This window comes from Myxocyprinus asiaticus, chromosome 13, assembly GCF_019703515.2.
Source record: "Myxocyprinus asiaticus isolate MX2 ecotype Aquarium Trade chromosome 13, UBuf_Myxa_2, whole genome shotgun sequence".
NCBI lineage: Eukaryota > Metazoa > Chordata > Actinopteri > Cypriniformes > Catostomidae > Myxocyprinus > Myxocyprinus asiaticus.
The window spans coordinates 21,693,950-21,717,335 of record NC_059356.1 but is presented as its reverse complement, the minus strand read 5'-3'; the positions used below and the strand labels follow the sequence as shown (position 1 = coordinate 21,717,335).

At 38.2% G+C, this 23,386-nt stretch overlaps 1 protein-coding gene across 3 annotated transcripts in view; it reads right to left on the bottom strand.

Moving 5' to 3' along the window:
• Positions 1 to 23,386, bottom strand: part of llgl1 (LLGL scribble cell polarity complex component 1) — a 71,401-nt gene that overhangs the window by 24,600 nt on the left and 23,415 nt on the right. For all 3 annotated transcript variants that reach the window (XM_051715365.1, XM_051715366.1, XM_051715364.1), the window contains exons 3-5: positions 7,218 to 7,299; positions 6,932 to 7,062; positions 5,560 to 5,703 (exon numbers count right to left, since the gene is read on the bottom strand). In XM_051715365.1, the coding sequence (XP_051571325.1) occupies positions 5,560 to 5,703; positions 6,932 to 7,062; positions 7,218 to 7,299 (357 nt within the window). The remainder of the gene's footprint in view (positions 1 to 5,559; positions 5,704 to 6,931; positions 7,063 to 7,217; positions 7,300 to 23,386) is intronic.

Sequence of the window (23,386 nt, the reverse complement as noted above, 5' to 3'; positions counted from 1 at the left end):
TGTGTACGTCTTTCTTTCTTCTGCTGAACACAAAGCTTTTTAGAAGAATATCTCAGCTCTGTTGAGCAAATAAAGGCAGCATAAATAAAATCCATATGACTCCACTGGTTAAATCAGTGTCTTCAGAAGTGATATGATAGATGTGGGTGAGAAACAGATCAATATTTAAGTAATTCTTTTCTAGAAATTCTGCATCCTGCCCAGTAGGTGGCGATATGCATGAAGAATGTAATCAGCAAAAACAAAAGAAGAATGTGGAAGTGAAAGTGGAGATTTACAGTAAACATTTCTTTTTTTTAAAAATCCCTTTTTTATTTATTAGGTTAGTGGAGAGAGAAACAGGAAATGACTGGGAAGAGGAGGGTATCAGGATCAGGAAAGGACCTCAAGCCGGGACTCAAACTCAGGTCGTCCGTGATGCTACTGCATCATACAGCCACAGCATTAAAACAACCTGCCTTATATTGTGTAGGTCCCCCTCGTGCTCTTCTCACCACAATTGTACAGAGCGGTTATCTGAGTTACCATAGACTTTGTCAGTTCAAACCAGTCTGGCCATTCTCTGTTGACCTCTCTCATCAACAAGGCATTTTTGTCCACCGAACTGCCGCTCACTGGATGTTTTTTGTTTTTGGCACCATTCGGAGTAAATTCTAGAGACTGTTGTGTGTGAAAATCCCAGGAGATCAGCAGTTACAGAAATACTCAAACCAGCCCATCTGGCACCAACAATCATCCATGCAATTATCTAATCAGCCAATCGTGTGGCAGCAGCGTAGTGCATAAAATCATGCAGATATGGGTCAGGAGCTTCAGTTAATGTTCACATCAACCATCAGAATGGGGAAAAAATGTGATCTCAGTGATTTGGACCATGGCATGACTGCTGGTGCCAGATGAGCTGGTTTGAGTATTTCTGTAACTGATGATCTCCTGGGATTTTCACACACAACAATCTCTAGAATTTACTCAGAATGTGGTCAAAACCAAAAAAACACCCAGTGAGGGGCAGTTCTACAAATGGACATGCCTTGTTGATGAGAGAGATCAACAGAGAATGGCCAGACTGGTTCGAACTGACAACGTCTGTGGTAACTTAAATAACCGCTCTGTACAATTGTGGTGAGAAGAATATAATCTCAGAATGTTATTCTGAGATGTGGGTTGGCGCTGTTTTGGCGGCACGAGGGGGAGCTACACAATATTAGGCAGATGGTTTTAATGTTGTGGCTGATCGGTGTATGTCAGAGCACTTGCCCACAAGGCTACAGCTCTGACATGACTTAAATATTGATCTGTTTCTCACCCACACCGATCAGTTCACTTCTGAAGATATGGATTTAATCAAGAGAGTCTTATGGATTACTTTGTTGCCTTTATGTGCTTTTTTGAGCTTCAAAGTTTTGACCACTATTCACTTGCATTGTAAGGACCTACAGAACTGAAATATTCTTCTATAAAACCTTCATTTGTGTTCATCAGAAGAAAGAAAGCCATGCACATCTGGGATGGCATGGGGGTGAGTAAATGATGAGAGAATGTACATTTTTGGGTGAATTAGCCCTTTAAATTTAATAGAATTTATGAAGCTTTTAAAAATGGAACGTGCACAGCACACCTAAAGGCTGAATTTATAAAGGTTCAAATGGAGTCTGTTACGTGGTTTGCCTTCCAAACTGAAAATGAAGAGGGAAGTTTTAGATTATGTTTTAAAGAACAAGCCGTGCAGACTTAACAGTTACAGATCAGCTTTGCTTTCAAATACCCATGGTCTCCTAAGAGATTATGCGAAGATGGTTGGACCGCAGTGGATGCATATTAGGTTTCATGCTTGCAAAAACAACAAACGTCAGTCTAGTAAAGTCAAGGAATTTTTATTTGTATAGCGCTTTTCACAACACACAGTTTCAAAACAGCTTTTCAGAAAATCATATTTGAACAGAAAATGAAACTGTAATATCTATAAAGTCTTGAGTCATCATTGTGTAGTTTGATAAAATACGATTGTAAATTGTGTTTAAAAATAAGTCATTAATAATAATTGTATTTAGAAACCCAGTGAGCAAGCCGAAAGTGACTGTGGCAAGGAATACAAATCTAGGCATATTTAATACCTTAAAAGATAAAAATAAAAAAACTACAATAACGTTTTTTTGGACAAAGCCAAAAGAGCATTTTCCGGCATCCTGCTGATTCCCAAAGATGAGTGTGCAAAGCTTATATCCTCCGTTTTAAACGCCTCCTTGGCTGGGGCCCAAGAGTTCTGGCACATAGTACAATAGCATTTTGTTCAACAGTTTCCTGGCTGACACATACTTATTACCAGTGCCACAGATAGGAACCCATTACTCTAAATTGTGCTCAGTTAATGAGTAGTTCAAGGTCTCTCAGAAGCAGATGAGGGCCACATTTAACCATCCAGGCTATATCTGCAAGAGGGCACACTGGCAAAGCTGTAATTTATCTCACAGTTAAACAACATCTTTAAGAGAGTAAGATGACTAGCTAGTGTGATTCCCTGCCTTGTAATAGGCATAATTACAGGCAACTGGAAAAACAGATTTCTTCTTAAATGGCTGACATATTAAGTATTTATAAATATTTGTATAATGACAACTGAATAGTTAATTTAGATGACATCTTAAAATGTTTGGAGCCAAAAAAATCCATCAAAAGTGACACAAATGCCCCAGATATTTAAAATGACAGGGCTGGGTAAAAATATTGATATTTCCGATTAATCGCAATCTTCATTTGAATGACCATCATTGATTCTTAAATCCGATCAATCTTTTACTTCTACTTTAAAGTTTACTTAGTTTTTGGTTGTGTCGTGTATTAAGCTTGTTAAAAAAAAATTACAAATGAACTGCATAGTTTGGGCCCTGTTGGGTTTTCTTTTTAATATTTGTATTTAATATTTTTGTAAATGTACCAAGTTAAAAGGATCCCTGTATAATTTATAACATTAGTCGAGAGATATTTATTTCATATGTAAACAAAATGGACAACTGAAATATCATAAAACAAATCAAATCAGGAAATCTGTATCGATAGACTTATATTGTCTAACATTTGATACTAGGTAGTCTATTTGATGCCTATGTAGTTATGACTTACACACCATAGCTACCATTTCACTTGAGTCAATTAAAATGGAAAGTTCACCCAAAAATGAAACTTCTGTCATCATTCACTCAACATCATGCTGTTCCAAATGCATATGACATTCTTTCTTCCATGGATCATAAAAGGAGATGTTAACTCAAGACACCTTTCACTTTTATTGCATACTCATTGATGACCATTTTCAATTTTGGTTGAACTATCCCTTTAAGTGTCTGACAGATACAACACGCTGTGTGTTATATGTAAAAAAAAAAAATATATATAATAATAATAATAATAATAATAATAATAATAACAATGCCATCATAAAATGTAAAAAAATAAATAAATAAAAATTGCCCCTGTAAATAAGATCTGGGGTGCAAATATTGCCCATTAGTGAAAAAAGGTTTCTGCCACTGCTTATACGTCTCATTGAAACAGCGAGATAGAGGCCATTCCGAACTGCGAACATCTACCCATTGAGAAATGAACTCGGTGACTTGATCGTGGGACAGGAAAGATTGAGCAGTATGACGCTCTCCTGACAGAGTAACAGACAGCCACAGCTGGGGGCAAGAAAGGACATTTAGCCTTGAGCGAATCAGGAAGGCTCCTTCCCTAGTTCAAAGTGTCCATGAGCGTATGACAAAAGCACCCTCGGAGCATAGGACCAAAAGAGGAAAAGACAATAAATAAATGGTCCTGGTGCAGCTTCATTAACCTCATGCAGTGTCTTTTCATATGGGGAGGGAGTCCCCAAATGCTTATTTTATGAGGTAAGCACACAAGCTGTGGAATCTGGGTCCTGAGCCACAGAGGCAAAGATGGGGGGGGATTTTGCCATGAGATACAGAAAGTCTATTTGAGCACAGTTGTGGAAAAAGAGTCAATGGTTTAAAGGGATAGTACACAAATAAGTAAATTGTCATAATTTACTAAACGTGTCACCAAAACCTTCAGTAAGAAAGTTAACTGAATAACAACTTAAATTTAAGCCTTTTTCTCACACAAAGCTATTGTATTGCTTCAGAGGACTTGGAATATAGTGCATAAGTCACATGGCCTATGATTGTTATAGCACTTTTTGGAGCTTTACAGACAATGGTCTCCATCCACTTTCAGTGCAAGGAGCCTGGGAATTCTGCAAAATAACTCCTTTTTTTTGTACCACAGAAAAATACATAATTCTGGTTTACAGTGATTTGAAGGTAAATAGAAGATTTTTTTTTTTTTAGCCCTTTAATATATGTTTGGTTTCACACGTACACAGCTGAGTGGAAAAGAGTAACAGATGAATGTTGCAACTTCGTAGTCAGTCAGCGAATTTGCTAATATCAGTGTGAACAGATAATGTGTCGAGTGAGGAAGACAATGGTGATTGGTAGGGATGGGACAATATGGTTCTCACGATTCAGTCTGATGTACGATATAAGGTTAAGGATTCAATATAATCTTGATTCTATATCACACTTACTGTAAATGATATAGTATGACAGAAAATTGCCTTTATTTTTTTTTGTTGTGAAAAATGCACATTATAATTTCTCATCAAAATAAAGTTCTTTGATCCACAATATAAATGTTCAAAGTTCAAATAACAGAGTTTCTCATTTACCTTTCTCTATAAGATCTCAAATTAACCATCAAAAATAGTTAGCTAAAAATAGCTACATTCAGGCTGATCAGGTGCATGACAAGCCATAAAACTGAACTGAATATGTCCTGAAAAAAACATGTGAAAGTGTATATATGTCATCATTATTAAAATCACAATTTAACTATAAATATAAATTTTAAATATAAAAATTCTACATTCTATCAATTAATAAAATAAAATAGTCTATATAATAGTGATGAGCTATCACTAACAAATAATGTGTAAAATGTACCATTTTCTTTTTTTTATAAAAAACGCTAAAATGGTACAGTCTCTTTAAGAGTTCAATGAGCATCTCACAGTGATCCGGTTCAGCGAAAATTAACAAGAGAGGAGTCGTGCCATGTGTGATTAAAATTAATGTTTCTTTTTTACTTTTTGATCCAACAATTGACTGTAAAGAACAGAAAGGATATTAAAAGGCACTATTTAAATTAATGTGGAGTGCGGGATCTCATCTTTAATGGACACACATTACACGGAAGAAATGGTCAGTTTTAATTTCTTAAGCATTTTTCAACAAAACAAGGTGATTTTCTTATTTATTTTTTTTAGGTATTCCAGTACTTAAACTTTCTGAAAGCTAAATTCAAGCACTTCTAGCACTTCAAGGACAGAGATTTTGATGTTTGACAGGTCATTTCATTAATGATCACGTGGACAGAAAACAATGTTTCAAATGTCTAAATATCGAGTTTTGCCTCAGTGGTTCGTTTTTAATTTTGGTTCACGATATTTCTAAATTCAACATATTGTCCCATCCCTAGACATTAGTAAATGGCGGCCCTTACCTCTGCATAATCTCATCCTGGAATAGTGACTTGTTCAGCAGTGTAAGGCTGGGCAGCTCCAGGAAGTGCACTCCACCACCTTCAGTGCCCAGAGCAAGAAGATCACAGCTCAGATTCAACAGCATAACAGTCACACGGGTCGCACTACAGAAGATTAAAGACATCAGCATCATGGACTAAACAACTTGGTAAAGGGCAACACAAAGCAAATTTTGAAGAAAGCAAAAAAAAAAAGAAAAGATGAATCATCTCTTATAGGAGATTAAGGATTCATAGGTTTAAGCTTAAAGGTTTAAAACTGAAATGTATGTTTTAAAACTTTGATGTGGACATAAACATCAAAACTGAACAATGAACATTTGCTTAATATAACGCTGTGTGTATCAGATATGACACACAATGTTTGATGGCTCCTGTTTCACTGTCTGTTCAAGCAAATGAGCCAAAAAACCTATGGTATGCAAGTTTCACATGTTTATGGCACCATCTAGAGGTTATTTGTGAAAAAAAAAAATGGGTTTAATGTTTTAAATCAGTCAGTTAAAAAATGGCGACGAACTTGCGCAAAAAGCAACTATGTTGGGATAAATTACAGCTTATTTTAGAAGTTCAAGGTAACATTATAATTAAAGTTATTGACATTTTTTAACAATAAATGTTTGCTTTATAAGACTAGCCTATCGTTGTTTCAAAGCATGTTTAAGTTAATAAATTACTACGCTGAAATTGTATCAAATTTGATACATTAGGCTTTATGGGTTAAATATGCCATTAGCACTCTGTTATGTATCTGACAGAAACATTACAAAGTGTTAAATTTATAATATTATTGTTCTTTCCTCTTGAAAGAATAAATAGTAAACTTTGTTATAATTAATAAAAAATAAAAAAATAATTATAGTGGTACATCCATAAGAAAATTATTATATTTGTTTTTAGAGGGCAAAAAGGTATCTCCGATTTCAAATATGACAAATTTGAAATATGACATGCTGTAATAAACAAATAAATGATGAAAAAATATTAATGTATATGATATGCATGCCTCTACATCCTTTAATCTATGCAGAAAAATAAAAAGGACAGTCAAAATATTATAAGGAAGATTACAGAAATAAAACTTGGTGCAGTGATTATATTTGATATTATATATATATATATATATTACAATTTATTTGTATATTTTGTCTAAATGGTACTAAAAACAGTTTAATGTCAATAAACTCACATTTTCTGACAGTTATTCCATATGTCAGACTTTACAGGGTTAAAGTGTCAATTTGTATCAATCAGTAACTAGTACAGAGTGGTATTTGGATGAAGATGGTCAGTCTAGAAATAGTGGTCAGTGGTAGTTTATAAAAGGGCTGACCTAGTGCTCTCGATGCCTGGCCTGCCGGGAAGGGTGAAGCTGTGAACCTCTACCAAATGGGAGCGGTTTTCTCTCTGTACGATCTCCCACATGTGAATGGTGTTGTCATCCAACAGAGAAAGAATCCTCCCCTGTTAATACAAAACAAAACACATGGCAAAAATCACAACAGTCCAAACTACCTCTCTCAAATCAATGCGGTCAATACATTTCTCACCAACGCCTACTGTTAAAAGCCACAAATATATAATTATACACAACATGAGTAAAGGGTTGAAATGCTTACCTGTCCATGAAGGAAATGTATCTGAGTGACAGCAGCAGTGTCTTTATGAAGTCCAGTCATCTCCACTGCAGGGGCACCATATCTTCAAGAGCAGTCAAGGAATATTTAACAGATTTGCATATCACTTCTTGGTACATTTTTCCCAAAGTCTCCCCAAAATGAAAATTCTTAAATAATTTACTCTTTTTCTTCATTATGCAGAACTCAAAAGGAAAACTATAATAGAATATCTGTCGGTCTTTTCAATTCAATGGCAGTTATTAGTAGAGGCCGACCGATAGTGGATTTTGCCGATAACGATAACTAAGGTGGTGGAAAAGGCCAATAACAGATAAATCAGTTGATAGTTTTTAAAAACTGGTACAGACGTAGAGGCTACAAGAGTCCAAAATGAATAAAATCCCAGACGCAGTTAATTAGTCAACAAAATTCCAATATAAACCAGAAAAAAAAGTGAACATTTGGTGCATAATGTGGGATTTTTAACTACAAAGAAGACTCTTATTTTGCAATAACTGAGACTTGGCTTTGTTAAAATCTTCTAGATTTAAGTACTTACCAAATTAAGCTTTTTATAGCCGATATATTCACCAGATGAAGGGTTTTGTATATATCTGACATACGACTTTTCCATGTTACATTTTTCTTTGCATGTCCTCGCTTTAATTTAGAACAGTTAATTATCCAATTAAAATGATCTCAAATTAATTATCTAATATAATCTAATTAAAAACAAAATATTCATTGCAGTAATGGTAAAATTAATGAATATTTTCATTGATAAAAGATTTAGATACAGCAAATCTAATCTGTAGATTAGCAAATCTAATCTGCTTATTGAGCAAACAGGTCTGTGGATGATGCAGTCAACATAGGATTGCATCATATCCTGCAACATCTGGACTGACCAGGGACATATGCAAGAATCCTTTTTGTGGACTTCAACTCCATCATCCCAGCTATACTCCAGAATAAATTACACCAACTCTCTGTTATTGGTTGCCCCCTGCCCCCCCTTCAAGAACTATACACTTCAGAGTGATGAAAAAGGCTGGAAAAATCACTCTGGACCCCACTCACCCTGCCCACTACCTTTTTGAACTGTTGCTTTCTGGCCGACGTTTCAGAACACTGAGCACCAGAACCGTCAGGCACAGGAACAGTTTTTTCCCCTCAGGCTATCTACATTATGAACAGTTAAATTGCCCCACTGAGCAATAACTATGTGCAATACACAGTTTAGTCTTTCTTATATTTATCCAACACATCCAACCAATTCTGAAGAAAAAAACAAAAAAAACAAAAAACATTTGCACTTTACATAACAGATTTGCATTTACACTGTACATAACAGATTGTATTAGATTTGCACTACCCATGTGTATGTGTGTACATATGTGTATAATTATTATTATTTTTTTTTTTATCTGTGTCTTGCTGCTGTTTTTGTATGGTTGTACACTGGAAGCTCCTGTCACCAAGACAAATTCCTTGTATGTGTAAGCATACTTTGCAATAAAGCTCATTCTGATTCTGATTCTAAAACCAATCCAATATTTCGGTCTAACAGTTTACAGTGGGAGAAACTTGTTCACAGTGGCACACATGGTTACACGAGAACTTAGAACTAAGGATGCACCAATCCGATACCTGGATCGGTATCGGCTCCGATACTGACATTTTTAGACGGATCAGGTATCAGTCCGACGAGCCCGATCCAAATCCGATACTGTGTGTTAGTCATGTTCATTACGGTCAAGCTCAAAAAATGACATAAAAGAACTATAAAAACACTACTGAAGCAGTTCATATGACTCTTGCATTTTATTCAAATCCACTTGAAGACTTACGATTGCTCTGTGAATCACAGAAGGCTGTGTTTAATAAGTAAATATATAATATGCACGTGCAGCGCCAGCACGTTACTGCTCTGTTTAAACGCACGCATGCCTATTTTTAGCCTCCATGCTGTGCGCAATATTTGAGCACTACTCACATACATCATCTCAGATGCAGATGCTCAATAGTTTGGTTCACTTATAATATGCATTTATAACAAAAGCTTTTTTTTTTTTTTTTTTTTACCAGAATTTGAATAAGAAGCGAATTAAACTACTGTGAACTTGCCTACAAACAGACACATACAGGACTTCCTGGAGAGTTCAGAATGTCAAAATAAAAGCGTGAGGGTTTAAAAGTTAAAGGTACACGATTGAAATATATTACTATATATTACTAATATATTATTATTATTATTATTATTATTATTATCATCATTTGTTTAAAATTATAAGTTGAATGGGTTCCAAAAAATAACTGTGTGAATGAAAAGTGAGCTGATATCTTACAACTAAACTGAACAAAAAAGAGATCTGAATCCTTTAACGTCCAGATACAAGTTGAAAAAAAAAAAAAAAAAAAAAAAAAAAAAGGCTTCTTTTCTACTGATGACTTGGAATTACTGTTCATTTTGCTGCTATGCTGATTATCCAGTATACTAGTTAATAATACATTTTCTTAAGCTACACATTTATATTGAAATAATGTGTAGTTTGAAGTTTGTGTTTCTCTACATATTAAAGAGCACACCCAATTAGTTCCACACAATAATGTAGAGATGTTCTAAACTGATTATGCAAAAAAACAACAACACTGGTAACAGATCAGGCTCGGCTGATACTGAGATTTCCAAGAGAAAAAAAAAAAGTGGTATCGGTGCATCCCTACTTAGAATTGAAAAATAACTTACATTTTGGGTCTGTAATACTATTGAGTGCTTTTTAAGTTTTAAAATAAGTCTTTGTTGAAAAACAGGGGATATGCATTTAAAATATTTCTCTTTTTTGGGTTCCATCCTTTTATGCTCATTTCTATCAGAAAGAAACCAGTTAAGCATGTCAATCAATGCTAAATTACATGTGTTGAAAATTACACGTCAAGCAAGCACAGTCTAAAGACTTCAGCTCATGAAATAAGTCCAAGAGGGGATTGAGGGGATTGAGAAAACTCAAGTAATTACAGCCATATAATGCTCATTAAATACAGCCCACCGATCTGAATACAATAAGAAATTCGCTGAAATCAAACAAAAACAAGAGAGCTCTGACTGGCCCACACTCAATCTGATCACAAACGTCTCTGGAATCAAGAGAAAAATGGTTCACGTCTCTTTTAGTTTTGGCATCAACAGTTGGCAAAGCCAAACGGGTGTTTTTGAACAGGCTGTTTGCTCAAATGATTTCTGGATGGCTATTGTAGTCTGCTTTTCATTACCAATCTGCACAGCCTTCCACACTCATAACAACAGGGTGGATATCTAGGTCAAATCTGATCCACGTAAGACGATACAAACCCTGCAGAGAGAAAGCGACATCACAGAATAACTGAATTCAGCAGACTTTGTTGAAAGAGAGCAGCTCTTTAAAGTCAAATGTAGATTTAAAAAAAAAAAATACAGTGGGTATGTTTCAAATGGCATACTACTCTTATTTTTTATGCTTTGTAAACATTAAGCAAACTACTTGGTATCCAACAATGAAATGCACTCAACCTGACCTTCCATTTACAGTGCAACAAATGACCTGGAAGTGATGAACCATGGTTTTAAAATCTGCCTTGATGCATTATCATGACATTTAACTGTTTAGAACAGGGGTCCCCAAACTATGGCCCGTAGGCCGAATACGGCCCTCCGAAATGTTTTGACCGGCCCGTGGAACCATGCCCGTCACACGTTTTGACCGGCCCGGACTGAAAGCGCAAGACTTGGTGGCTTTTCATGCCTGTAAGTCTTACTATAGTGTGAGCCAATGGCATTAGAGTGCAGGCTGTTAGAGCATATAATTGGGTTCACCCGCTAAACGAATACGCCCCTTTACTGAAGTTCGATTCAATCATTTGAGTCTGAAGCAGATAAGACGTCTCATTCATGAAGGAACTGAATGTACTAGTGTTTTTTCTTGTTAGCCTACAATAGCCAAACATAATGAATGTTCTATTACAATGACTGGACCTTTTCACCTCTCTTCATGTCATGACATGCACACTTAAGTAAACAGAGATATCATGTATGCAATGACAAAGTAGGCCTACCTTAAAGTAATTTGCTAAGAAATGTATACATACAATAAAGTTACCAATATTAAAATCATGTTCTCTGAAAGAATTTTAATTGTAAAATGAATCCATGTAATAAAAGCAGAAGAATAATCTCAAGAGCAAGAGCAACAATATTCACATTACCACAACGCTAAGTAAGCTTGAGTAGAACAGAACCTGAAGCAGAAGTGAAAATGCAAAAAAGATGGAGAAAAAAAAAAAATGCTTTTTTTTTTTTTATATAAAGTTTGAATTTAGGAAGTGCCTTTGTTTATGGTTAAGGTTTAGTTGAGTGTTTTGCAGTTTGTCTTCAATATTTCTTGACAAGCAGACTGCCAAAAGTTTAGTATATTTAAACAAAATTGTACTAAAATTGCAAGATAACCACTTACTTCCAAAATGATAACTAGACACCATTCGCAACATAGTCAGGTCAGTACCTCACAAAATGACAACCAAGTAACATACTACCATCTGAAACATTTATCATTGTAAACTGTGTAGCGTTTGCATACCATTAAAAAAAAAAAAAAATAGCAATGTGTAAACACGTAAAATAGTAAAAGACACCAGTGTTTTGTTATATTTCAAACTATTTCAAGCTTTTTTTAGCAGAACACGTTCAATCTAAACAACCCCTTAGTGTTCCGTTCACAGCCTATTGCTCCCTGTAAACTTGACTGTGATAAAGGATAGGCATTTAATTCAGAGCAGAGTTTCGAGCGATGTGGACAGGTGGACTTCATTACATTTATCTATGATTGGGAAGGTTAATGTTCATAAAAGGTCATGAGGCATCAGTGTATTACTCCCTGCTAATTAAGAGTCTGGGGGATGGAGCTTCAACTTCTATCAAGAGATTATGGGAGAAAGATTTTAATTTGGTATTGGAGGAGGGAGTGTGGGCTGGGACTATATAAAACATCAAGTCTGTATCTAGAAATGTAAGGGTGTGACTTATGCAATTTAAGATTTTACATAGATTCTATTGGACCCCCTCTAGATTGCATAGCCTTGGTCATAAAGACACACCCACCTGCTGGCGTTGCCAGTCAGAGGTTGGAGACACGGCCCATCCAGGAATTTTGGTTGAAGGTACAGAGTTTTGTGTGTGATGTGTTGGGCATTCGGATTTCATTTTGCCCCAGACTCTGTGTTTTGGCTAATGGGGCAGTCATCGACGCAGGAGATAAATACATAAAAAAATTGGGTCCTGACCAGTGCTATGATAGGCAGGCAAAGTGTTTTAAGGGAATGGAAGTCTGTTGGTGTGCCCTCAGTTCAGGAGTGGTGCAAGAAGATGGGGAGGGTGGCAGCCTTCGAAGAGGTCTCGTGTAGAAAGCTGGGGATCTGGGATTCATTTAATTGTAAATGGGGTAGTTATTTTATATTTTTGGGGGACTCTCGAAGAGGGACTGTGGAGAGAGAGGTGTAGTTTTAGAGCTGTATGATTATTATATTTTATTTTTATTTATTTATTTATTTTCTGTGTGTGTGTGATTATGTAAGACCACGGGGATGTTCGATTTGGGGTCAGGGTGGGGTTCTTGATTGGGAAGGGGTAGTAGTGGGAGTTAAATGTTGATTCATTGTATATATGTTTTGTTTTTCTTTGTCTTCTTGGAATCAGTAAAAAATGTTAATCTTAAAAAAATTCAGAGCAAAGAGAAGAGATAGATGCTGTTGTGGTAGAGCTAAAGACACACTGTCAGCTCGCCTTAACCAAGAACAAAAGCTCAGACTGTGTGGCACTGGCGCACATCACCCATGCCACCTCACACACAGCTCAGCGAGACCCACTTCAGCTGCTGCCTAATCAACCCAGCTCTCGAAACGCCACCTCTGACGAACTGCTCCATTCTGAAGTCCCCTTGGTTGCCATGGCAGCATTTCTATTATGTCACATGGGAACAGGCATTCTGTAGTGTGCCTATTTGCAGAGGGGGCTCATATGCCCCCCCAAAAATGCTACAAAACGAAAATGTTTCAAAGCTGGGAAACACGCAAGATTGAGTAAAGCTTGCTTTCCCATAAAACCAAAAACATGCTTGCCCATAAAACGTAAATCAAACCATTACAATCGCAACTTTATCAGTTACAGCCCAATTTGATCGCCACTGAGCAAGCCTACAAATGTAGTTGGTTATGTAATACGAACATTAACATGAAAAGGCTAAAAGTAATGTTTTGTAGTACACGTTTTAAGTCATAAGATGGCACTGTTTCAAAAACGGGGCAAAAAGTACATATTTTTGAACTGATAATCTGCCATTTTACTTGTAATTTGTGTGGAAGTGAATAAAAGTCATTGTTGTTGTAGCACCTCTAGTGTTCTTTCCAACCAGGGAACTGCCACGACATGTAAAACAAGGCACATAAAAATCATTTTGCAAAATTGTAGGTAACGCGTTTCTATGAGACCAGGTTGAATAAGTGCAATAAAGTCAGCTGGTCATTATTGCAAAATAGCCGCCTTATGGATGATACAAGATTTTGAACCTGATCACCTGGTTTATTTTGCAATAATGGCTGTACATTATCCCTTACTTGCCTCATGCGCCTGTACAATAGCAGAAAGAAAGAGACAGAGAGAGGTGGGCGAGATGATCAAAAGAAGAGCAAGAAATAGAGAACAGAGACAAGAGAGGAGAAAAAGAGCACATGATAAATAAGGGTTCATGAAAGCAGCACAGGTAGGTGTATGAAGCATGCTAGGAGAGCTGTGTCCCTGTTCTGAGTGTGAGAATAAAACAGAGGAGCCTGGACTAAAAAACATCTGCAGAATTCTCTCGCACTCAGTCCTGATTACTCCACAGGTCATTAACATTAACAGAGAGGCCCTGTCAGTTTTTCCCCTCAAACTCTCCCTAAACACAGTCAATATACCAAGAACTCAATCCTCCCACAAAGTCTGTTTTTTAGGCCTATCCGTCCACTTCAGTGCATTGCTAATGGCGCAGAGAAATCAGAAACCATGAGATGGTTGAACTCCGAACAGGGCACAGCACACTTTTGGTTTGTTGACATGGAGTAAGTAAGGGATTTCCTGTTTGTGTTGAACAATTAGATGCAACCCTTCAACAGATTAATCACATAGATGTCTCAGAAGTCATCCTTGCAGAGTTTATGAGCCAGACCAGAAAGATTTTGGCAATCTCACCTGACATCCCTCTAAAACACTCAGAATGTTGCATTCAGTTTTCCTCAGTTACATGCCTTACGTCAATACTAGATTTTCAAATCAAATCAAAGCAAATCCCTTTATTGTCAAAACATCATATCCACGAGTGTTCAGGTGTGAAAATGTTAAGCGGATGCTCACCAACTATGCAGTGTGGACAAATATCAGACCACAAAATACACAACAGATGCATTTACAATATGAACAATATTTACATGTACAAAATACACAGATATACACTTAGACATAGTACTAATGTATGGATAATATACAACGTGCATTCCACAAGGACTAATATATAAAATATACTGAATATATAGAATGAGATCATCACTGACTACCACCCCTGGAGTCACGAGTTCGAATCCAGGGCGTGCTGAGTGACTCCAGCCAGGTCTCCTAAGCAACCAAATTGGCCCGGTTGCTAGGGAGGATAGAGTCACATGGGGTAACCCCCTTGTGGTCGCGATTAGTGGTTCTCACTCTAAATGGGGCACGTGGTAAATTTTGCGTGGACCGCGGAGTGTAGCATGAGCCTCCACATGCGGAGTCGCCACGGTGTCATGCACAGCGAGCCACGTGATAAGTGACGCGGATTGACGGTCTCAGAAGCGGAGGCAACTGAGACTTGTCCTCCGCCACCCAGATTGAGGTAACCGTGCCACCACAATGACCTACTAAGCAGTGGGAACTGGACATTCCAAATTGGGAGAAAAGGGAAGAAAAAAAAAAAAAAAAAAAAGAATGAGATATACAGTGTGCATAAAACAATACATAATAACAACCGTGATAGGGTGATCATGTGCAGGGTGAGCAATGCAGTAAACAGTAGTACAAATGGAGTGCCAAGGGACACAGAGTAATGATGATAGTCCAGTCTACAATGCTGGAGTGTATGCTTGTGCAGAGCGGTACATAGAGACATACAGTAATGTGTAACATGATCAGTCTGAGACCAGCGTAACTGATAACTTCTAAAGTGCAAAGCACGGGAAGATGGGGTGGGGTTATGCAGTGGTGATGTTCTTAGTTTAAGTTCAACAGTCTGATGGCCTGCAGATAGAAGCTGTCCTGCAGCCTGCTAGTGTGGGACCTGATGCTGCGATACCGTCTGCCTGAAGGTAGCAGCGAGAGCAGTCCATGGTTCGGGTGGCTGGAGTCTCTGATGATCCTCCGAGCTTTCCTCATACAACGCCTGGTGTGGATATCCTAGAGGGAGGGAAGCTCACCTCCAATGACGTGTTGGGCAGTTTGTACCACCCTCTACAGAGCTTTGTGGATGAGGGCAGAACTATTGCGGTGATGCAGCCAGTAAGAATGCTCTCCACAGTGCATGTGTAGAATGATCTGAGGATGTTAGTGCTCATACCGAACTTCCTCAGTCGCCTGAGAAAGAAGAGGCGCTGATGAGCCTTCTTCACCACTGCCTCAATGTGAAAAGACCATGTGAGGTCATCAGTGATATGAACACAGGGGAATTTAAAGCTGTGGACCCACTCCACTGGTGTCCCGTCGATGGTGATAGGGGTGTGCTCTCTGTCCTGTCTTCTGAAATCCACCACAAGCTCCTTGGTCTTTCTGACGTTGAGAGAGGTGGTTCTCCTGGCACCAGTGTGTCAGGGTGCGCACCTCATCTCTGTAGGCAATCAGGCCCATCGCCGTTGTGTCGTCTGCAAATTTCACAATTATGTTGGAGTCAAGTGTGGCCAAGCAGTCAAGTGTGTACAGGGAATACAGGAGTGGGCTGAGAACACAGCCCAGTGGGGCTCCAGTGTTGAGGGTCAGCAGGGAAGAGATGTTACTGCCCTTTCTGACCACCAGGCGTCTACCTTACAGGAAGACCAGGATACAGCTGCACAGGGAGCTGTTCAGGCCCAGAGTTTAAGGTCGAGCTTGGAAGGCACAATGGTACTGAATGCTGAGCTGTAGTCCCACAAACAGCATTCTCACATAGGTGTTCCTTTTGTCCAGGTGGGAGAGAGCAGTGTGTAAGGTGTATGCTATAGCATCATCAGTGGAGCGGTTGCTACGGTAAGCAAACTGCAGTGCGTCAAGTGAGGCAGGCAGCACAGAGAAGATGTAATCTCTGATTAGCCTCTCAAAGCATTTGCTGATGATGGGGGTCAGAGCAACAGGGTGCCAGACATTTAAGCAAGTGATTCTGGATTGCTTCGGTACAGGCAAAACATTGGACGTTTTAAAGAATGTGGGAACCACAGACAGGGAGAGGGAAAGGTTGAAAATGTCGTAAAAACAGCCAGTTGGTTTGCGCACACTCCAATGACGCGGCCCGGAATGCCGTCTAGACCCGTGGCTTTGTGGATCTTCACCTGTCGGAAGGATCGGGTTACATCCACTACAGAGACGGTGAGTGAACTAACTTTTGTAGCTTCGGCCACGAGAGCTCTCTCTGAGAGGGTGATGTTGTTTCCCTCGCAACAAGCATAAAAACTATTAAGCGCTATTTTATAAGATTTTATTCTATCTATAAGATTTTCTTTTACAGAAGTAACAAGTAGACACTCAAAACAGAACCTGATATTCCCAGGACACACCAAAGAATATTAATTCAAGTTAATCGAGGCATCCATCTCAGTTTTCTGCCCCATCGAGTAATCAATGAAAACCAACCAAACCATATAAGAATGAATGCCAAATGGTTATAAATTTAAATTACTTTGACCCATATGATCAATTTTAGAGCAAAAGAGGTTACAGCAATGCAAATACAAACACATATCCAAATAATTTCCTTTGCTTTCCTTTGGGAACAGCTAAAACAATATGTTTGAGAAGCGAGATCTGCCTGGGAATCTGATATACCTGATAAGTTGTAGTAGCAGTTGTTTGTAGAGTATTTTAATGAAATAGTTCACACAAAAATTAAAACTCAGCTCTAAAATCTCATTTGCGCTTAAACATCATTAAACATGGCATGTCGTGAACAAATGCCACGTGGTGTAATTTACATCATTCCTGGCACAATGTTTAAATACGCGCAAATGCGAAAGAGATTTGATATGTGTGGAAGATTTCAGTGAGCAACAACTTAAATCAAACCAAGTAACCAAGTAAACCAAGGAAGTAATTTTATTTCATGATTACAATATACAAATCAATTTAGTAAAATCTTTCTAGAACATCAATGCAAAATATGTTTTATTACATAACCATATGGTAATGCCTATTTTTAGATAAACCAGTCAGTGAAAAATACTTTTCAATAAAACTGAATTCATCTTATATAATTCTCTCTTTATTTGGAACTTGACAAACATCCTAATATCAAACTTCATTTGAACAGAATTTTAGTAAAGGTGATGTGTAGTTTAAAAACCCTTTAATTTGGTGTATGACACAGTAGCTGTTTTCCTGATCAGTGGTGGTTAGAATTTGAGATGTGTGACTCCATTCCTTCCTCCATGTTATGTGGTCTGCGCTGCAATATCAATAGAGCAGCAGGACAGTGCTTCTGTATTTACTTATTTTGTTCCCTCATACTTTGCGATTCTACATCACCTGAAGCTGTTTGGAAAGTTTAGAGTGCATCTGGACTGTGAGCTGTGTTTTCTTCCTCTCCTCACGCGCGAACTGCAGTGCTGCTCTCACGCGTCATCATTAGTTTTTAATGTGATCTCATGTTACGTTAAATGAGATCAAACGACTATTTTTGTCAACAATTTTTTATTATCGAAGTTGTCGATAACGTTGACTAATCGTTTCAGCCCTAGTTACAATCAGAACTACCTTCCTGAGCCCCAGACTGCTCTGACAACACAAGCCAAACACTCTGAGGCCCTACACGGGCATCTCCTCTCCACGTACACCCAACAATGCTCGGCAATTACTCACTCAAGCGCTAACAGCAAGTTAGTAAGGATAATGCAATTTCACGGTCTGAATAGTGACAAACAGCAGACATGTGTGTCCCAACTCTAATGTAGTAAACATACACTGTCCTATATTGAAGATAAACCAATATAAGCAATTATGGTGGTTTTCTACAAAAAAAACACTAACAGCTGATGCCTGTTGAAAAGGATGGCAGACAAGGAACAGCCAGACTATTAAAGGAATATTCCGGGTTATGCTCAATCGACAGCATTTGTGGCATAATGTTGATTACCACAAAAAAGAATTTAAACTTGTCTCTTCTTTATTTAAAAAGAGCATAAATCAAGGTTAAATGTTTACATGCACTACTTTTCATCAATCCGAATAAATTCAATCCAATTGCAGATTCCGAATGTACTGTTTATATGTCCCCTACATTTTGCAATCCAATACACATATTCGTTTGCATGTGCATTACAGGTATTCCGAACAAAACTTCTGCGCATGCGAAAAGTGTCAGTTGTTGTGTTCTGAAGAAGCGTAGAAAGGCTGAGAAAGTGAGAATGGCACCAAAGTTCTTAGTGCTTTGCTGAGATATCTAAAAAAATATGCCAGAAAAGCTCTCTTCTTATGTTACTCACTCTACTCGGCAAACAAAGAATTAGGAGCAGTGTCTAAAACCCTGTCTGACTCAACCATGTTTTTGCTTCATGCCCATTCCTCCTCCAGTCGAACCACAGTCATCTCTGGATGAGAGTATCAAGTAAAGACAGGTGGGTGAGAGTTGTCCTCAAAAGGAGTTTACAGATGTGGAATGGAAACAAAATAATAGGGACTTTAAAGCAACAGCTGCAGATGGGACACTACGCAAAAATCACTAAGCAATAATGACGGCAGAACGGAGCATTTAATCATTCAAGAAAAAGATGGGTAGGCTATTTAAAACAGCAAGAGAAGGGATGCTTGCAGTGTTAAATAACTGTCAGAAGAAGAGTTTTACTATTGTACGATATAAATAGCCTACGTCTAAAACCTAGATATTATTATTAATAGGCTATCGATATTAAAAACCTGTGTAATTTAATCCTTTTGAGGAGGATGTTTAGGCTATTGACTGTTCTAACTTCTACTTTCCTAATCTGTCACTTACTATCGACTGTCACTATGGCAAAGAAGAAATGCTTTGGAAATTATGGATACGACTTCAGGAAGTGAGTGAAGTCGCGTACACGCAATGGAACATAGAACGCCTTAACCGCACCCGCTGTTTAAAGTCCCTATAAAGAATTACACAATGTTCTTTTTTGCTTTATGTGATACCATTAAAGAACATTTGTGCTCTGCAGAATATTTAGTGCAAGCCCGCATACCCTTAATAATGCGTTTTGTCATTGCTTTGTATAAATTAGGTTCCCGCGAAGAGTATCCTGTATATATACATACATACGCACCATATATTTTTGATAAAAGTAACCAGATTCAAACATTTACATGGCTAATATTTTTCTTTTAAACTGATTTTTTTTTAGTTCTACACCACCCCCTTCAATCAGATGGAAATTTAATTCTGATCCAGCTCAGTCGGAACATTTTGAGTTTACATGAAGGCTTTTCAATCCGATTGTGCTAGCAGTTGGAATATAAACTGATTATTTGGTTGCATGTAAACGTAGCTAGGGAGGCACTTACAATGAAAGTGAATGTGGCCAATTTTTGGAGGGTTTAAAAAGGCAGAAATGTGAAGCATATAATTTTATAAAAGCAATTGCATTAATTCTTCTGTTAAAACTTGTGTATTCTTTGAGCTTTAAAGTTGTTTAAATCGTCATTGTCATGGCAACGAAGTTGTAAAATTGGCTTCTTTAACCATTAAGACACTGACAAAACATTTGACATACAGCAGCTCCTGCTGATCTTTGGCTTTGTTAGCATTTAAAAACTGCAGTTCTAGTTTCAGAGAACGAACAATGAACTTTGTGTTACCCCCAGAGTGCACAAGCATTTTCAGTTGATGTCACAACACATTAGGCTGACTGCAGCAACCCTATCGACAGAGATTTTCAGTTCCTTCATTGGCCTTGCTTATTTCCAAATCTAAGCCAAGCAAAAAAAGCTCCTTACCCCACTAGCAAACACTTTCCCATCCAGTAATATGCCACAATTCACAATTAAACAAAGGACCTTTAAGTGAAAAGGTTTGGCAGAAACTGAATTCAATGACGCTTCTTCACCATTCTTGGGTTATTGGATTTCAAGGGTCTATAGATTGCTATTAAAAGCCTGAAGTGTGTTACCGGGGACAGAAGTGGATGACGGGGGGAAGGGGACTGATTTTGAGCTCCCTGTATGTGTCCCGAAACCCACAACAGAATACTAATGGCTTCAGTCTGAGGAAGCTACACATGAGGAAAGATATGCAAAGACACATCAATTGATATTTAAAACCATCAGAAAAAGTAACTCCAGCAAAAGATTGAGCAGTTATGAATGAACTGATGAAGGCGTTCAAGTGTTTCCTCAGCTGTGTTCAAGCGAAACAGAGGATACAGCCCCCCCGTGGGAACATGAAACATGAGAGTAACAGTTTTTTTGTGAGGCAACATGCCAAAGTAAAAAATTTTATATGGCTATGCCTCCAGACCAGACATATGTTGGAGATTTTGCAGTGGCATGGATGCAAACTTCCTGGCTCAGAGTAGAGAGCTGCAACAATGCCAAAGGGAGACCACTCACTGAATACAGATAGCAGACACACTAGGACAAGACTCCGTGCATACAGAGAAGTCATGTGACGCAATGCGAGGTGCGGACAGCGAGCTCTGCGCACTTTGCTAGTTTTTAATACTTCTTATGTCATAAAGTGTATGAGATTCGATACACCCTGATTCTTAACTGGGTTATGAAGACAATATGTCAAAGAATTCAAAATCCTCGGGCTCTGGAGATAATAAAAGACACTTACGTGCTCAATCTGATACCCCAGACAGGGCTGCAGACCAGGGACTCAGTTTGGACGGTGCGGTGGGAGAAATTCAGCAGCAACTGGCGAGCATGTCTGCAATGCTGCCGAAAGTTGTCGCAGCCTTGGAGGATCTGGCTGTAATACGTTGATCGATCACTTCCATGGAGTCGAAATTCACTGAGTTGGTTACAAGATTGTCGGATGTTGAAAAACAGATCAATTATCTGGAGTCATCGGAGAGGGAATTAGCTGCTAACCGCTAGCAACCAAGACAGACTTGCAGCGCATTTGGGAAAAACTGGAGGATTTGGAGAATCGTAATCGACAAAACATCGTCTGAATTGTTGGAATTTCTGAGCATGAGGAAGGCCGTGATATGGCGAAATTCCTAGATGAGCTCTTTCCAAGTCTGCTCGACATAACAGGCCATAAGCTGGAAATTGAGCGAGCTCACAGGGTACCGGTTTGGAGATCCGCTGAGGGAGACAGGCCCGATCAATTCTGGCCAAATTTCTGAGATCATCTGATAAAGATCTCGTGTTATGCGAGGCAAGGAGCAAAAGGAAAGCTTTCTTGGCAGAACCACAGCATTTTCTTGTTCCCAGACTTTGTAAATTCGACAAGAGAGAAACGTGATTGGTTCAAGGAATGCAAGAAACTCTTACATCAACGGAAGATCGCGTTTGCTCTGATGTTTCCAGCCAAATTGAGAACAGAATATTTACATGCCCACAGCAAGCATTGTCTTTCATAAAGACATTGGAGTGAGTAAGCCATTTGGTGATTTTCATGTTGATGTTTAGTGGGCCTGTCTCACTGAACATACACTCGACTGTCCAAGGAAGCTGGGCGCCGCCTTTGTTTCTTTTAGTGCTGGTTCCGCCTAGCAGCTGGAGTTTGTTTTGTGGAATATCTCTTGCAGGACATTGGAGTGATTGGGTCTTTTGTTGCACTCATGTATCAGCCAAATGGGTCGGCTTACTGAACATTCATTTGACTGCCCGAAGAACTGAACCTTTTTTTTTTTTTTGTGCTGGTTCCGCTAGTGGCTGGAGCTTGTTCTGTGGAGGAACACACCTTCGGGACAGTTATGTCTCTGAATCTACATGTTTTTTGGGTTTATTCTGCTTTTTAGCTGGAGTTTGTTCTATAGACTTTTTTTGCGGTGTAATTCTGTTTCACAAAATTTTTATAGAAACACCGGACTTGAGCAATCCGATGGCAATGTCGTACATGGACTGTTTGAGTTTAGAGGGATGGGCGCCGGTTGGCGCTGTCATGCGCGGGGTTAATGCACACATTTTTCTTTTTTCTGTTTGTTTGGTTTTGGGGGAAGTTTGGGATTTGACTGTTACACTAATGTTGTAATATTATAATTCTTTATAATATTGTTTTTAACACACAATCTATTTTTTTTAATATGTAAAATGTCAAATGTTAATATGAGTGTATTATCTCTCTCCACGTGGAATGTGAATGGGCTGGGTTACCCCATAAAAAGAAGGAAGATTCTTTTCTTAAACGTAAGAAATACGATATAGTGTTTCTTCAAGAAATGCATCTTTCCCCGCAGGAAGCTGAAAAATTTGGGAAGATATGGGTGGACATGTTTTCTTTAGTGCGGGCTCAAGTAAGAGCAGGGGAGTCATTACATTGGTAAGTAAACATCTACAATTCAAATGTCTCAAACAGACTAAAGATAAATTAGGAAGAGTCATTATTGTTTTAGCAGAAATTCAGTGGCAACGGTTGATTTTGGTTAATATTTATGCACCTAACACTGATGATCAGGGCTTTTTTATAGATCTTGAAGGGATGTTGCAAGCCGCTGGCACCCCTCATGATATAATATTGGGAGGAGACTTTAATCTTTTAATGGATTCAGTCCTTGATCATAGTGAAGCAAAAGTGTGTAAACCCCCTAGAGCAACAATGACGCTCCACAGGTTGTGTAAAACTCTTGGCCTTACAGATATTTGGAGACTTCTGAACCCATCTGGTAGGGACTATACCTTTTTTCACCAGTCCAAAGATTTATTCTAGAATAGATTTTTTTTTTATATATATATCTAAGTCCCTCATTTCATCTGTTGT